General features: G+C 31.9%; 1 protein-coding gene across 1 annotated transcript in view; it reads left to right on the plus strand.

Annotated features, from left to right (window-relative positions):
• Positions 1-13920, plus strand: part of LOC106466535 (protein turtle-like) — a 363242-nt gene extending 349322 nt beyond the window's left edge. Inside the window, exon 16 of the mRNA XM_022395344.1 lies at positions 13875-13920. Within this exon, the coding sequence (XP_022251052.1) occupies positions 13875-13896 (22 nt within the window). The 3' untranslated portion in view covers positions 13897-13920. The remainder of the gene's footprint in view (positions 1-13874) is intronic.
• The last annotated feature ends 1580 nt before the right edge of the window (positions 13921-15500 follow it).

Consider the following 15500-nt stretch of genomic DNA (forward strand, 5'->3'; position numbering starts at 1 on the left):
AATAACTCTGTATTCCAATTTTCCTTCAGGCTAATGAAAAACAAATAATATTTTAAATAGTTTCCCTAAGCTTTGTTTATTTGTTATGGATTTCCGTCAAAGCTACACGAGGGCTATCTGCGCTAGCCACCCCTAATTTAGCAGTGTAAGACTAGACGGAAGGCAGCTAGTCACCACCACCCACCTCCAACTCAGTGAAAGGATAAAGCTGTGATGATTATTTACTGAATGTATTTTTTAGTTATTTTATTATTTCATGGACCGATGTTTGGTATATTTATCTAGATTCCATGTTTTTATATGAAAGGTTAGCACTCATGCATGAAAACTCGTCTTATTTTGATTTTAGACAAGGATTTGTACTTTCTGCATTGTAGATATTTCGCTAAATTTTAACTATTTAAGTCTGACTATTATGTCTGCCATATATTTATGGCTTTGTAGCTTAGTTTCATTTTGATGATTAGCCTTGGAATGTTCATCACACTGTACTGATCAATAATACATTTTAAAAGATCTACAACTGAGAGTTTTTATGAAGAAGGGTTTTAGAAACCTTTTTTATTATTTCACGTCTGGCATGTAGCTTGTTATTTTATTCATCACATTCTTCTTGGATTTGTTGTGGTTAAAGAATACTTTATTCTTCCATTTGTAACGAGACAACCGAAGCTTTAATAGCTCTTGAACGAGCTGATTTAGCATAAACTTGTTTTGTGGAGATCTCAGGGTACCTTTGTTTTTTGCTGTAGCCCAATACAACCGAGTAAAGTGTAGAAAAGTAGCACATCACGTGATGGTATATAACAAACAACTAATCAATACTGAAGAAACGAATAAGAAATCGTCAAGTTGTAAAAATTTCCAGTTTTCGTACATAATGATATTCTGTCATTTTGAATAACAATGCGGCTTATGCTATAATTATGGAAAACGATTGTTCTTTTAAGGTATAATTTATTGAAATAATTTGTATTTTTTAAAGTAGCACGTTATTACAGAAACGTAATTTTCACGAAATTTCCCGTTTGGAGCTTTACTTTGAATTGTAATTATAAGAATATTTCTTGATAAATTATTTCTCTTATATATCTTTTAAATAAAAGGTAAAGACAAATATTTTACGTTCGTTACACGTTTTTTCATTATTGTTAGTTACTAGTTTGAAAGAAATTAATTGCGATAACATCAGAGCAGACGTCCAAAGGGAAATATAATAAGAAATTTATAATTCTAAAATAAAGCAATGCATAACAAATTTTTCAAATACCTTATTACAGTAAACCTACTGACTATGTAAATAAAAGTTACCTAAATTAAAAATTTACAATTAGTTAAAGCATGTTTATTCATAATCTTACATTATTTTCTTTACCATTTTTATCAGAAAATATCAAATGGGCATATTAATGTTATGGAATAATGATTTGCAGGAAATCACTAAGTTCCTTCTAAATTCATACATTTATATCACAATTGTTTGTTCAGGCTAGTTCTGAGCGATTTGATAAAATTAGAGAAGATGACAGAAAAAATAGAACAGTTATGAATAAAATTGTTTAAGGCATAATATAATGCCTTGCTAAATTACAACTAAAACATTGTCAGAAAATGTATACAAAAGAAAATGTTTACGGGAGGAAATTTGTTAGGAAAATTATCCTTTTGTTGAAATATTTGATTTATGACCCTAATTTTGGAATTACTATTATTGAAAAACATGTATAGGTTGACCCTAATTTTGGAATTACTATTATTGAAAAACATGTATAGATTGACCCTAATTTTGGAATTACTATTATTGAAAAACATGTATATGTTGACCAGAATTCCAAAGTTTTAGACAATACGCCAAATGAATCTTTTCTTACAAACCTCTGTCTAGACGTTCAATGCAAGATCCGCTAGACGGAAATAATGGGTAGTAACGAAACTATTTTCTTGTTTCAATAGGGGAAAAACTGACGTGAGAAAGAACATAAACATAAATGAATGAAAAGAGCATCATCACAAGATCTATACTGATCAGTATTAATTAGGTAGTTTTTTTTTCAATCTGGCAATATTTCAAATAACCTTTTAAACATAAGTTAGTTTTTCCTTTCTTATAATGCGTTCCAAAAACTTTGTTTTAGATCTCACAGAAACGTAAAAAATTATTGTGTATTGTGTATTTTATTTGCCATATTGAAGTTCACAGAGATTATATTTATTGTAAAATATAGGCGATTCCTATTCTGAATACTAAGAATTGCCCCCCCCCCCCGTGGGACAGCGATAAGTCTTCGGATTTACAATGCTAAAATCAGGGATTCGATTCCCCTCGGTGAACACAGCAGTTAACCCGATGTGGCTATGTTATAAGAAAACACACACCATGACTTCAAATAAAACAAACAAACAATAAAAAAAACAGGCAACTCTGACAATAACATATTGGCAATTAAAACATTATAAAACTTATCATTATTCCTTTACTTTTATAGCGTTTTTTAATAATAGAAGGTAAATGAGGTGATATTCTAAACTTCTCTTAATTAAAGTAATTTATTGTTAATAGACTTTATAAAGAGTTAAATAATAAAATGTTTATCCATCTTCGTTTCAAGGATTATTTCACTAAAAGTTTTTTTCTCGATCTATCAGTATTCTGCTGTAATATAATTTCCTCTCAATGGCGTATAATTGTGAGTGTGGGACAAAACTGAGCATCAAAGATTTCGAACATATTTTTTATGCACTCATATGAAAATTACTTTATAATTATGAACTTCCGACGGTAAGCCTCCCAATGGCACAGCGGTATGTATGCGAACTTACAACGCTAGAAACCGGGTTTCGATACCCGTAGTGGGGAGAGCACAGATAGTCCATTGTGTAGCTTTGCGCTTAACTTCAAACATACAAATAAATCCGACGGTAGAGTATACAACTATGATGAAATACATATCACACGTTTTCATTTACCACGTGGCAACTTATTAGCCAGAAAAAAAGATTAAAATAGTGCTTTGTTTTCGTGCTTAATTAATTAATTAATCGCTTAATTGAGCGGCCTATATTTTCCCCTTTAGTAGTTTTTGTTTCCAAATCAATGAGTTTATATTATAAAAACTTTTTTTAGTTTGAAATAACAATTTACCGTTTTACGTTGTTAAAACTAAAGATCAACCAAGTCGTCAATATGTTATTTGCGTTACATCTCTCGATATTTATGCGCATTGCAAATAAGTTACAGTTTAGACGGTCTAGAAACTAAACGTATTACTATTTGCTACTACAAGATTTTCAGTCCTTTCTCGGGACACTATTAGACAGCCTTTATCATGGCGTCGCAATTATTAATTGTGAATTTGCTGAAATAAGCATTGATAAAACAACATACTTTTTACTTTACGTTAATCCATATAACCAACAAATTAATACTTACAGGATTAAACACAACATGTTCTATTCAATTAACTGGAAATAAATTAAAAGCTTATATGAAGCATTTTTTAACGTTGATTCTTTTTCTAATATTGTTAGAAAAATTGAAACATGAATATATATATGTACTTAACACTGCAATACTTACACCAAAACAGTCAGGGTCTATGCCAACCAAGTATTTTCAACAAACATCTATCTTACAAATTGCCTTTTAACAAATAATTGTTTTTCAAACAACATGAAGCCAAACTGTGTGAACAAAAATTAGTCATGTAGCCAAATAAATATATTTTCGTTTCCCTTATACTTTTATCTCTAATGGAGAAAAAGAGAAAAACGCCCAGATAACTAACACTTAGAGACAAATTATATCAAATTTATGTCTTTGACATTAAACTACCTGTGCTATGTCGACCACAGGGAATCGAGCCCCGAATTGTAGCGCTATAAACCCTTAAATTTCCGTTTAGGCATTGAGGACTTTAAGATAGGAATGCCAGCTTTGATAAAGACTGTTGCATATCTTATCAAACTAGATTAAGGTAATGAATACCAGGTTTGATCAGTCCGAAAAGCAGATAAACAGCATGTACTTTGACTAATTAAAAGATAAGTTCATATTATTTTGTAAATGGACTTCTTTTATAAGAAGGGTCAACGATTTGTCTTTGCTTTGAATTTCGCGCAAAGCGACACGAGGGCTATCTGCGCTAGCCGTCTCTAATTTAGCAGTGAAAGACTAGAGGGAAGGCAGCTAGTCATCACCACCCACCGCCAACTCTTGGGCTACTCTTTTACCAATGAATAGTGCGATTGACCGTCATATTATAACGCTCCCACGGCTGAAAGGGCGAGCATGTTTTGGTGGGATGGGGATTAGAACCAGCGACCCTCAGATTGCGAGTCAAGTGCCCTAACCAACTGGTCATGAGGACCAACAAATGAGTTTTATTAATAAATTTTACAACATATTTTAAAATAAAATAATAACTATGTTTTTTTTTTCTAATTATTTCAATCTATTATTAATAAATTTAAACGCTTCTTAATGACTAGTCAAAGCTATGTATTATATTTTATGAAAGTAATACTAAATGCACGTAGAACGTTTTTGTGAATTTATTTTCCTTTTTTGGAAGAAAGCAAATTTAGAGTAAACATATTCATTAAGAGTTCTTCTTGTTTCGGTTTAAAAAAATATATATTCAATTGTTTTCTTATTTGTAGTCCACATATATTTTCCCATTGCTATCGCTCTAACAATGAGTTTGGATTGGTATCTTGAGCTTGCCCATCCAAATATTACATTTTCCCTTTAATTAATTAATCTACTAACTTTCAACGCCAGAAATAATGACGACAAATTACAAAGTTTTTTTTTTTTCATGTACATACTTTAAGTCTTTAAGAATATGTACTGCACTTGATAAGCCTATTCCGTAGAATTATCCTTCTCGCTTGTCATAGCATGACACATCTCTAGATTTTGATAGATGAAAATGATCCTCCTTAGCCACTCATGAACGTAAGTAATGAACAGTGTCTTGATTATCAAGAAGGCAGGATTACTGCTATTTAAAAGCTTCATCTAATAAGTTTTATTGAAGTTTTTAAGGGGCTCAGTTTTATTTCCGTAGCGTAACTATAGTACCTGTTGTTTTTGATAGCTGAAAGTATTAATTTCTGGACCTTTATAAGCTGGAGTGGTATAGTTTTATTGATACTCAGATTGTAATAAATTACTCATTACTCTTTCGTTTTGAGAAATACCTTTGTTTTGGTTACAGGTAGAAAAACTAAGTGTTATCTATAAAACGGCTTAGTGTGCGAATGTCTTCTAAATATATGTTTTCTATCATTTTCAGATTTTTTTCTTAAATTTTCTGCAAATATCTTAAAGATTTAAGGTAACATAAAAATTGAATATTTCGTATTTGATAATAGTACTTATTTTAGTAGCGTTAGTCTAATTACACAAGTATATCTTGGTTATAGAGCGGCCAAAAATCTCAATCAATCTCTGTAAAATTAATCCATTAATCACAATTAAAGCTTACCTAACCTGAAAATTTCAAAAAATCCCTTTCTTCAGAGTTTATCAAAAACAATTAAACCAAATCTCGAGGTGAGAAGTAGTTTTGAGGATTCTACACGGAAAACCGTGTGGTACAGTTTTACTCAGAGGTGTATTGAGATTTGGACAAAAACAAACGTTATGAATAACAACTATAGGTTACTCTCTCCATATTTCTGGCTACCCCAAGCCAGTTTAAGTGTTTCATGAGCTATGATAATTATTTATTCGTGCATTACAAATATGAAAACCAAAAATATTGGTATTTCAAAGAAGAACTGATTTTTGACTTTCGAACTCTATATCAGCGTGTAATTACCGATAAATGAAACGCTTGTATTTTTATTCGATTTCAAAGAAACTTGGCATGCACCCACACGGCTTTTTGAAGAGTATCATAAGTGTTCAGGGCTCCGATTACCCCCTCCCCGAGGTTCCTTTTGACTATGCAGTTTAAACTGTACAACTACGTATATTTTTTCGCGATACAATTGCATGCAAAATACCAATATGGCTAAAACAAAAATATTTTCTATTTTCAATGATTTCATAATCTATAATGTCATAAGTACGGTAGTACTTATAGTAGAAATGGGTAAGATGTGCAATAAAATTAAAATCACAAACACACTGCAAACAGCATATAAACAAAGCTTTGTAAGCACTTTACACACAATTGAGAAAGTTGGCAGAGTAAAAACAAAAATTTTACAAAACACAAGTTTGTCAATCTGTCTATCTGACTGATTGACTGACTGACTAACTTTGTTCTAAAGGCATAGTTGTCGCCTGCTTTCACCTTATGCAAATTTAAATGTACATAATTTAATTACGCTAAAAGCGTTTTTCTTAGTTTTATTTATAACCTTGATAATAACAAGTAATAACAATAACCATTTTGCAACACTACCAACGAGCTAACAATAGACTAGTAGCCATATTCTATGATTACGAGCATGCTCTGTGAGTTGCCAAGTAACAACCCACTTTCATATCACATGCAGATGCACGATTGCTTATGCACACGTGCTAAGTGGTCAGGTTTCAGCTGTATCTGCTAGATAAAACAACGTGGATGTGTAGATTTTATAAATCTAGGTTCTAACTAAAATCTTACTTGATTACCTTGAAAAGCATCTGTCCCAGTGAAGAGAGCATTACTGCAAGAATAGAAATAAGGTTAGAATCAGCAATGCTCAATATGCGAAACAAGCCTTAACCATTAATCCAGCCAAAGAAAAGCCTGCCACCTCGAGTAGATGGAAGAAAAACTATAGCAAAGATATCAACGAAAGGCAGGAAATGTCGAGAGATAGCACTAAGAAAAGCTATGAAAAAGATAGGCCTATAGCCTAGTCACTTTTGAAACTTAATACAAAAAACTATGAGAAAAGTGTAAATAAATTAAGTAAAATATATTAGGAAGCAGGAATGGGAGCACCAAAAAATAAGGAAACAAGGTAGGGATGGGCTAGAATAGTTAAGGCAGCATTTCAGATCCGCCACCAGAAGGTGCCACATGTGTCGACCTCAAGTGGAAAGATGACGTTATAGTTCAACAAAATGTCACCAGAGGACGTGGCTAACTTAGGGTGAGTTGAAATTATAGTTTGATACTAGAGAGATGACCATGACGTCATAGTTTCACGAAGTGGAAACAGTACAAATTTGATCAACATGTCTCAACATGACTATATTTAATACGATCAATTTAAATCCCTATCTTATTGGTTAATTATAATTTCCTGACCATTTATACTTAAATTATCCTAAAAAGGACGCTTAACACTAATTCATTCGTTCTATACATTTCCTGATCATTTATATGTAAACAGTCCAGAAAAATATGTTTATTACATATTACGCATTAATTAAAACTTATAATTTTATTAGTCTAATTTTTTGCTATAAATTGACAAAATATATCATTTTACAAATAATACTTTATAGTTTTATCTTACAGAATTTGCTACAATTAAAAAATTTAATGGATGACTTACTGTTTATTCATTCATTTTCTATAAAACATTCCCTTGAAAATTAAAATTGCATAAAACTTTGAAACTGTCTAACACTATTAGGAAGTGATCACTGGCAAACACACCTCCACACTTCTTTGCATACACAATTCTTATGAAAGTATGGAATACATTTCTGAAATGTTCATAACTTTTTCAGACAATGATCTGTAGGATACTTACTTTTCCCTTTCACAAGTAAAATATACATATTATTTAAATGGAACAGTTATTATTACCAATAATTTACTTTTATCATCCTACAACTAACTATACTAAATGAACCACATAATGCTTAATTTTACTATTATTTAAAATACCAAATTGTATAAAACTTCGAGGCTGTTTAATGCTAAGAACTATTAGGAAAACATACGCATACAATTTGGACACTGACATTTGTTATGTATTAGAATTTCAAATGGCCTGAAATTGAGTTAAATTGTAATTTAGATATAGTAGTTAAATAAATGCCGATATGTATCGAATTTATGATATTTGCCAACAAGATTGATACACACAGCTTTCTTTGTTTTATACAAATACGTTTTAATATACAAACAATAATACAATTTACAATAACAGTTATTACAAACAATTACTACAAACAATGATTTATATACAAAAGTTCCAAACTTACAAGCAATACAAAGTCTTCTTTCTAGTCTGTAACTTCCTTGATATCTTGTCGAGGGTTCATGATGAGCAAGTTAATTTCGAGTTGACGTAGGTATAATTCACTTAAGAGGAAGCTAGCTAGCCCTGTGGTTCTCCCTGATCACATGCCGATTACAGGTCGAGTTTCCACCGATGACGTTAGGTATTGTTTTCGCAAAAGTGAATCCACTGAAGTTAAATGGTTTGTAATGTTCGAAATTTATAAACGCTTCTGGTCAAATATCTGAAGTTTCCTGATTAATAAGCGTTAATCACAGTTATAGCTTACGATGTTTATAGCACACCAATTACGCAACCCAATACTAGATACTGTTTTTTGGCGCGTCGCGTTGGTTATATTTATAGGCGTGTGGAGAGTTTCTCGAAATTTCAGTTTTACGTAACAATACTGAAGCTAACACTACCGTATACGTACACACATATATTGTTGATTCTTAGACTCGAAAATCTTCTGCAACTTTAGAGAATAGGCGGGAGTTTCGCATTACGTATTTAACAGTATCGGTTATGTATGTTTCTAAACATAGACTTAATCTAAACAAACGTCGATATTAAAATAAATAAATAATAATAAATCCGTCACACATTTAAGTCAGTGTAAATCATTGTTATACTTCTGTTGATATAAGATTTACGAAAACTTAATAAAGTTCACTGTAGTAACAGGAATAAGATAAATTTATCACACATTATCACACGGTTCTCCTTAAGTTACAGTTACCTATGCTCAGTGATGAGAGAATGTTTTACACTTTTAAAGTAGTTTTGTGATCATCGATAAAAACCATTCTTTTGACGGTAAAGTGGTGTACAACACTGAATATATTGACGACAATCTCGAAGTCTCATGCTGGATAATAATTGCAGACAAACACTGATATAATCAGAGTTTCCCCTCGAACAGACCTATAAAAAACTTATATTCAATCTATACTAAACATACGACGACTTTTTTAAGTTACGTCCGAACATTGAACCAGAAAAAGTAGAATAATTTCTAAATATTAAAATTCTTAGATGACTTTTTATTATGCAAAATTTCCATTAGGACCCTGAAAGCCAACATTGAGAACGACATAACCTTCCCTACTACACGAATGAAGTATCGCATTTTATTAATCACATTCACTTCCATCGTACTAGGCATGGCCAAGTGGTTAAGGCGCCTGACTCGCAATCTGAGGGTCGCTGGTTCGAATCCCCGTCCCGCTAAACATGCTCGCCCTTTCAGCCGTGGGGCCTTATAATGTAACGGTCAATCCCACTATTCGTTGGTAAAAGAGTGGCCCAAGAGTTGGCGGTGGGTAGCGATGACTAACTGCCTTCCCTCTAGTCTTACACTGCTAAATTAAGGACGGCTAGCGCAGATAGCCCTCGTATAGCTTTGCGCAAAATTCAAACAAACAAACCCTCCATCGTACGGTCTACTATGGTGAAGTCAAAAACTAAATGTGTAATTTATGTAATTTAAAAAAGAAAATTACATATTGCTACGGTTGTAATAATTGAGCCGCGTTGTAATGAAACTAGAACACAGAGTTAAAATCATTAAATTGCAAACCAGTGGCATACTGACTTTCTTTTCTAACTACAAGTCTCATCTTGCAGAACGCTACTGTAAACACAGCTTTTCCTTTATGTCTTTTGTTATTTGTGATAGGTGAGTCAGTGTTTTTGTGGCTCGCAAGGGGTTTTATTACTGAAAATGTTTGGCTATCGAACATAACCCGCTTCCATGTAAATGAATAGTACTATACCCATAAGGGCTTTGAAATACCAAACTAAACAAAATGTAGAGCTGTTTTGAAACTTATGTTAAGAAACTCGTAAGGTACCTTTATGATTTGCCTCTAAAAACCTTTCAGTAAAGATAGAGTTTTTGTTAGAAACGATGCATGTTGGAAACATAATAAGACACATCGCTGACATCCTTCATTATAATGACGACGTGAGGAGAAAACATAATGTTTCACATGAGACAAAATAGTGTTTTATTCAGAGAACATATGTTTATTTGTTTCAACGTGAAGAAAAATATAGACGTTCAAACTTTATAGCAAAGTGCAACCTAATCTAAATGTAAGTTTTCCTATAGAATCTGATAAAATAGCCATGCAAGTTTTAGTTTTGTTTTAACTTCAAAACTTTAAAATCCTCTTACCTAAGTGGAGGATGACGTGATATGCTTTAACCTACGAGCACTAATTTATCTTAAACAACATCAAATGAATTATTTACCCTTAACTGATATGTTTATCAGAATCATCATGGTTGACACGAATTGCAATCAGAACTTTCGTTTCCATTAATAAAAGTATAAAACATGCTGCAAATGCTAATCTTTCCTATATAGAAATACTTATGAGGCATTACATTAGAACAATATTTGTAAAATACATTTGCTTTTATCTAGAGGTGTCTCAAAATTTAATTTTAAACTAATATTTCAGAAATATGTTTCATATGTCTTTAAGAACATACCTACACCTTTGGAATTATCCAATCCATATTAATGTATCTTATACAGAATCAAATATGGTTTCTTGGATTTTTATCTTGGCAAAATGAGAACCTTAGTTATTACAATTAAAAATTAGATTTATTACACCCATTATTTTCTGAAACTTCTAATTATCAGAGAAGATTCATGTACTCTAGTTTAATTAAAATGAAATATAATTTGTTACTTCACAAGTCTAAGATTGATTTGAAGCATTACGTATGAGTAAGTTTTAAGTAAATAAGAAAGTACTAAATAATTGAAGGCAACTGCTGTTTCTTCCTTAGGAAGTTGTTATGTAACTTTGTTTCTGCTTAATCACGCAATAGCTTTGCTGGGAAAATTCCCTATTTTTTATTTCAATGTAGCTAAAAACCTTAATTTTCCCATCATCATTTTTCACCACAAATCGACTGTTCATACTAACGTATTTAAGTAGATGCGTTATCTATCCTTCTTTCTAGCAGTTTTGCTGAAAAACGTTTACTGATTCAAACAATCATATTGGATTTTTTAATGACGTTATCCTAGATTTTCCTAAATTTCTCGATTAGACTGAAAGCGGCGCGATATGTTAGCATTTCAATTCTTCCTTTTTTTTCTGATGAAATGAAAACAAAGTAAATTTTTGTGCAATAAATCTGAAATGAATAAAGTCTCGTATTGCAAGAAACTCACTTCCTGCTCAATGAGAATGCTTCGTGGGAAAATGTTAAATTGTAATTTAGTAATTTGAAAGCTTAAAACACGTGAACATACCGAATTTATTATTCAATTTCTGTGAAGTAAATGCTTGGAGGTTTTAATTTCTGATGGAAACCTTCGTCTCAATCTGGTACATGGGTTATATATAAATACACGAGTTTCACCTACATTTTTTCTGAACACTTTTTAAATGTTAGATTCATACAATGCCAATAATAATTTTCTTAGATTTAAACGTATAATAACTTATGCATAAATTATTGCTCCACAGGCAACAAAGAGCAATTCACTACATTGTTGCTAACACACTAATACTTATAAACAATTAGACAGAGAGAATGGTAAACTAATCACCAAATCTTGATGTAGAGGGATAGTTTATTTGTTTGAAATTTGTGCAAAGTTACTGCAGGGTTACCTGCGCTAGGCGTCTCTAATTTAGTAGATATAGAGTAAGAGAAGGCAGCTAGTCTACACCATCCACCGCCAATGTTTGGACTACTCTTTTACCAACGAATAGTAGAATTGACCGTTACATTACAACGCCATCACGACTGACAGGGCAAGCATATTCGGTGATGCAAGTTGTGAATCGAGCGCCCTAACCATCAGCCCATGCCAGGCCCCAGAGGGCTAGTATAAATATATTCTGCATTTCTTAGCTATTAAATCAAATGATAAATGACAAATGAACAACTTTGAGGACAATATATAGAGAGACCATCTAAAATCAAACGTTCTCTGAAACGTAGCTCACAGAGATACATTACCAGATAAATAGGGAAATGTAAGCGTACAATTTTTGTTTGCAAAAACAAGCGATTAATTATTAACTAAACAATCAAATAAACATAAAATATTTAAAAAAATATGTCTCCCGGTAGAACAATATTTTCCTCTAATCATAAAAGTAAAAAAAATTAAACGATCAAGTTCAAGACTACTAAGTAAATTCATATAAATAATTACCTTTTAAATGCAAGACCACCAAATAAATTCATATAAATAATTATCTTTCATACAGACTTAGGTTGGGTTTGCAACATTCAAACAAATTTTAAGCCTTGTAGAATTCGTTTTAATAAAAATCTATAGATTAGAGATGAAATACTACCCTTTTTCATTCATGAGAATCTTGCTTGTTATGATCTTTAAAACTGCCTTAAGGTTAACCCGATATCACCATAATTTATAGTATTTTTTCTATACTGGAAGGTTTAGTGCAATTTTTCTTTCATTGAAAAACTTATGGCAATTTAGCATCAGGTTAAACCTTAGCTAAACCACACTAATCACCTGATCTCTCTGGTTAGATAAAGAGAGAATTGATGGTTGAGTGTTTGTTTTAGAGCCAAATCACACTGGACTATCTAATGTGTCAACCGCGGGTAATCCATTTTAGCGTTGTATGTCCATAAAGGTATCGCTTTCTCACCGGGGAACAAAAATACAAAACCAGAAAAATTGTCAGTATAGATAAAACATAAAGGAAATAAAAGATTAAAATTAAAATTTATATGAAAACTAAAATAACCAGTAAATAAATACAAAAATAAAGCATTGTAAAGTGGAATGTGTTTAGAAAACAAAATTTTATAAAATTATAAATATTTGGTTTGTGTGGAATTTCGCGCAAAGCTAAACGAGGGCCATCTGCGCTAACCGTCCCTAGACAGCTAGTCATCACCACTCACCGCCTTCTCTTGGTCTACTCTTTTACCAACGTCCGCATTGACCGTCAGTTATAACGTCCGCACGGCTGAAAGGGCTAGCATGTTTGGTGAGACGGAGATTCGAACCCGTTTCCTCAAATTGTGAGTCGAGCGCCCTAATTACCTGGCCATGCTAGGCCTAAAAATGTTTATTCGTGAAATGAAGTGTATTTAAGCGCTGTTTCACACTAACATTCACTTGATAGGTGTTTCAGTTTTTTCTTACAGTGTCCAACAGAATCTAACATAAAGTTTATAACTTACAAGAAACTGACACTATCTGCAAATATACATCATACTAACGATTATTGCAATGCTTAAGAAGCAATTATCTTTTATATATAACATCAACATTCATCCCTATTAATAAACTGTTGGCTTAAACATATTACCCAAAACGAGCTTTATATTTTAGTGGTTGGTTTATTTTATAAATATGTTGCACCTTAATGTTAGCTCAACTGAAAAAGTTTTAACATTAAAACCTTATTCAATGATGTGTCGTCGTAAAAATGCGCTCCGCAATTTGGTACGCGGGTGCGCTACAAAAGAATCAGTAAAATGTCACAACTTTGGCCATACAAGAAGAGCTAAAAGTGTTGACGGTTTATCAGTTTAAATTTAGGGACATCTGTGCGCAGATGGTACTTATATAGCTTGAAACGAAAAATCTAAAAAAAAAAAACACAAACAATTACTGATCTTAAGCACACTTTTATTGGTATTGTAATATTGTTTTTTTCTCCTGCCTTAAGCCTGGAAGTACCATGCCAGTAGGAATCCTAGTGGCCGACGACTAACTTGCTCTTCGTTAACATGAAAAACGAATAGTTGGACGTAAACTCCTAGACTTGGCAACAAAAAGGGTGCAGAAATTAAGATTGAGGTGGTGTGTGTATGTGCAAAGGATGGGCGAGGACAGCATGAAATAGACAGCAGAGAGGAAAGTGAAAGGCAGCCGGAAGATAGGGAGACCGAAGAAGATATGGAAGGATTGTATTAAAGAGGACAGTAGTAAAGTAGACCTTAGTGTGGTGAATAATAAATTTGAATGCAGAAGGATCACAAGACGTCCCGACCCCACAAGAAGAAATTAATTAAGGGGTGAAGAAGAAGAATACTTAGCTTGCTTGTGTTCAGAAGTTATTCATAAATAAGCACCGCAAAAACATTTACTGGTGTGTTACTTGTACACAGCTTTAATAACTATTAATCTTATCCTAACAAAACATTCGTAGCTTTTGACAGCAGTGATTTATTTCCGTTTGAAAACTATGTACAATTTTTAAGTCGTTATGCCATAGAATCCTTTCGGTAAAAAATCATGCCAGTGATTTACAATGAACATTTAAGCTCATGCTTAAAAGTCAAATAAACAAATGGATTTACAAATAACAAATGTAATTTATTGACCAAAACAACAAATAGTTTTATATCTTAGTAATTAGTTTACTTTATAATCATGTTGCACCTTGTTTTCAACTCAACTAACCAAGCTTTAACATTAAGATCTTGTAAATAACGTAAACACAAATTCACGTATTTTGTTAAACCGGAAAGTTGCTTTTAAACTCGTTACAACACTTCAGTGCTTAAATCGACTATCATTTTTAGCATGGGTAAGAATTTTTGATAATTATTTTTTATAAAATTAACATTTTCTTACGGTTTTCCATGAATACATTACGTTTATTATCTTTATAAAGACTTGCTAATTTTGAATTAACTGGAAATTATCATATGCAGGTATCAATTGAAGGAGCCCAATAAAATGGTTTTACTCCAACAATCTCAATACTACTTTATCAGAACGTATAATAAAAAACGCTAAAATGATTAAATAATGATGTAATATGTCAGATTACTTGATGGTACAATTTACTTCTATGGAGGATAATTTTTATTTATTGGATAGTTGCTAAAATTTTAAACCAAACATTTTGCGTTTACTTCTCTAACAAATTAAATAAAGAGAATTCTGATATAGGAGTTATGTCAAACTAATGGGCTTCTTAATATTATATATATCAGTAGTATTTAGTAGATAGGTTAAATAATATAGGTGTTGGGCTAAGGATTTTTCAAGAGTAGGTGTCTGTGACTTGTTGGCGATAAATTCAAAAAATAAACGAACAGCACACACTCCACTTGTTTTCAAAATAATATATATTGTTACGTACGATTTCAAATAGTTAAATTGTACTTTGGATTTAGTAGTTAAATAAATGCCGATATATATCCAAGTTATGATATTTGGCAACAAGATTGATACACATAGTTGTCTTTGTTTTATACACATGTTTTAATATACAACAACAATACAGTTTACAATAACAGTTATTACAAACAATGATTTATATACAAAAGTTCCACAAAGTTAC

The sequence above is a fragment of the Limulus polyphemus genome, unplaced genomic scaffold, assembly GCF_000517525.1.
Source record: "Limulus polyphemus unplaced genomic scaffold, Limulus_polyphemus-2.1.2 Scaffold2, whole genome shotgun sequence".
Taxonomy (NCBI): Eukaryota; Metazoa; Arthropoda; class Merostomata; order Xiphosura; family Limulidae; genus Limulus; species Limulus polyphemus.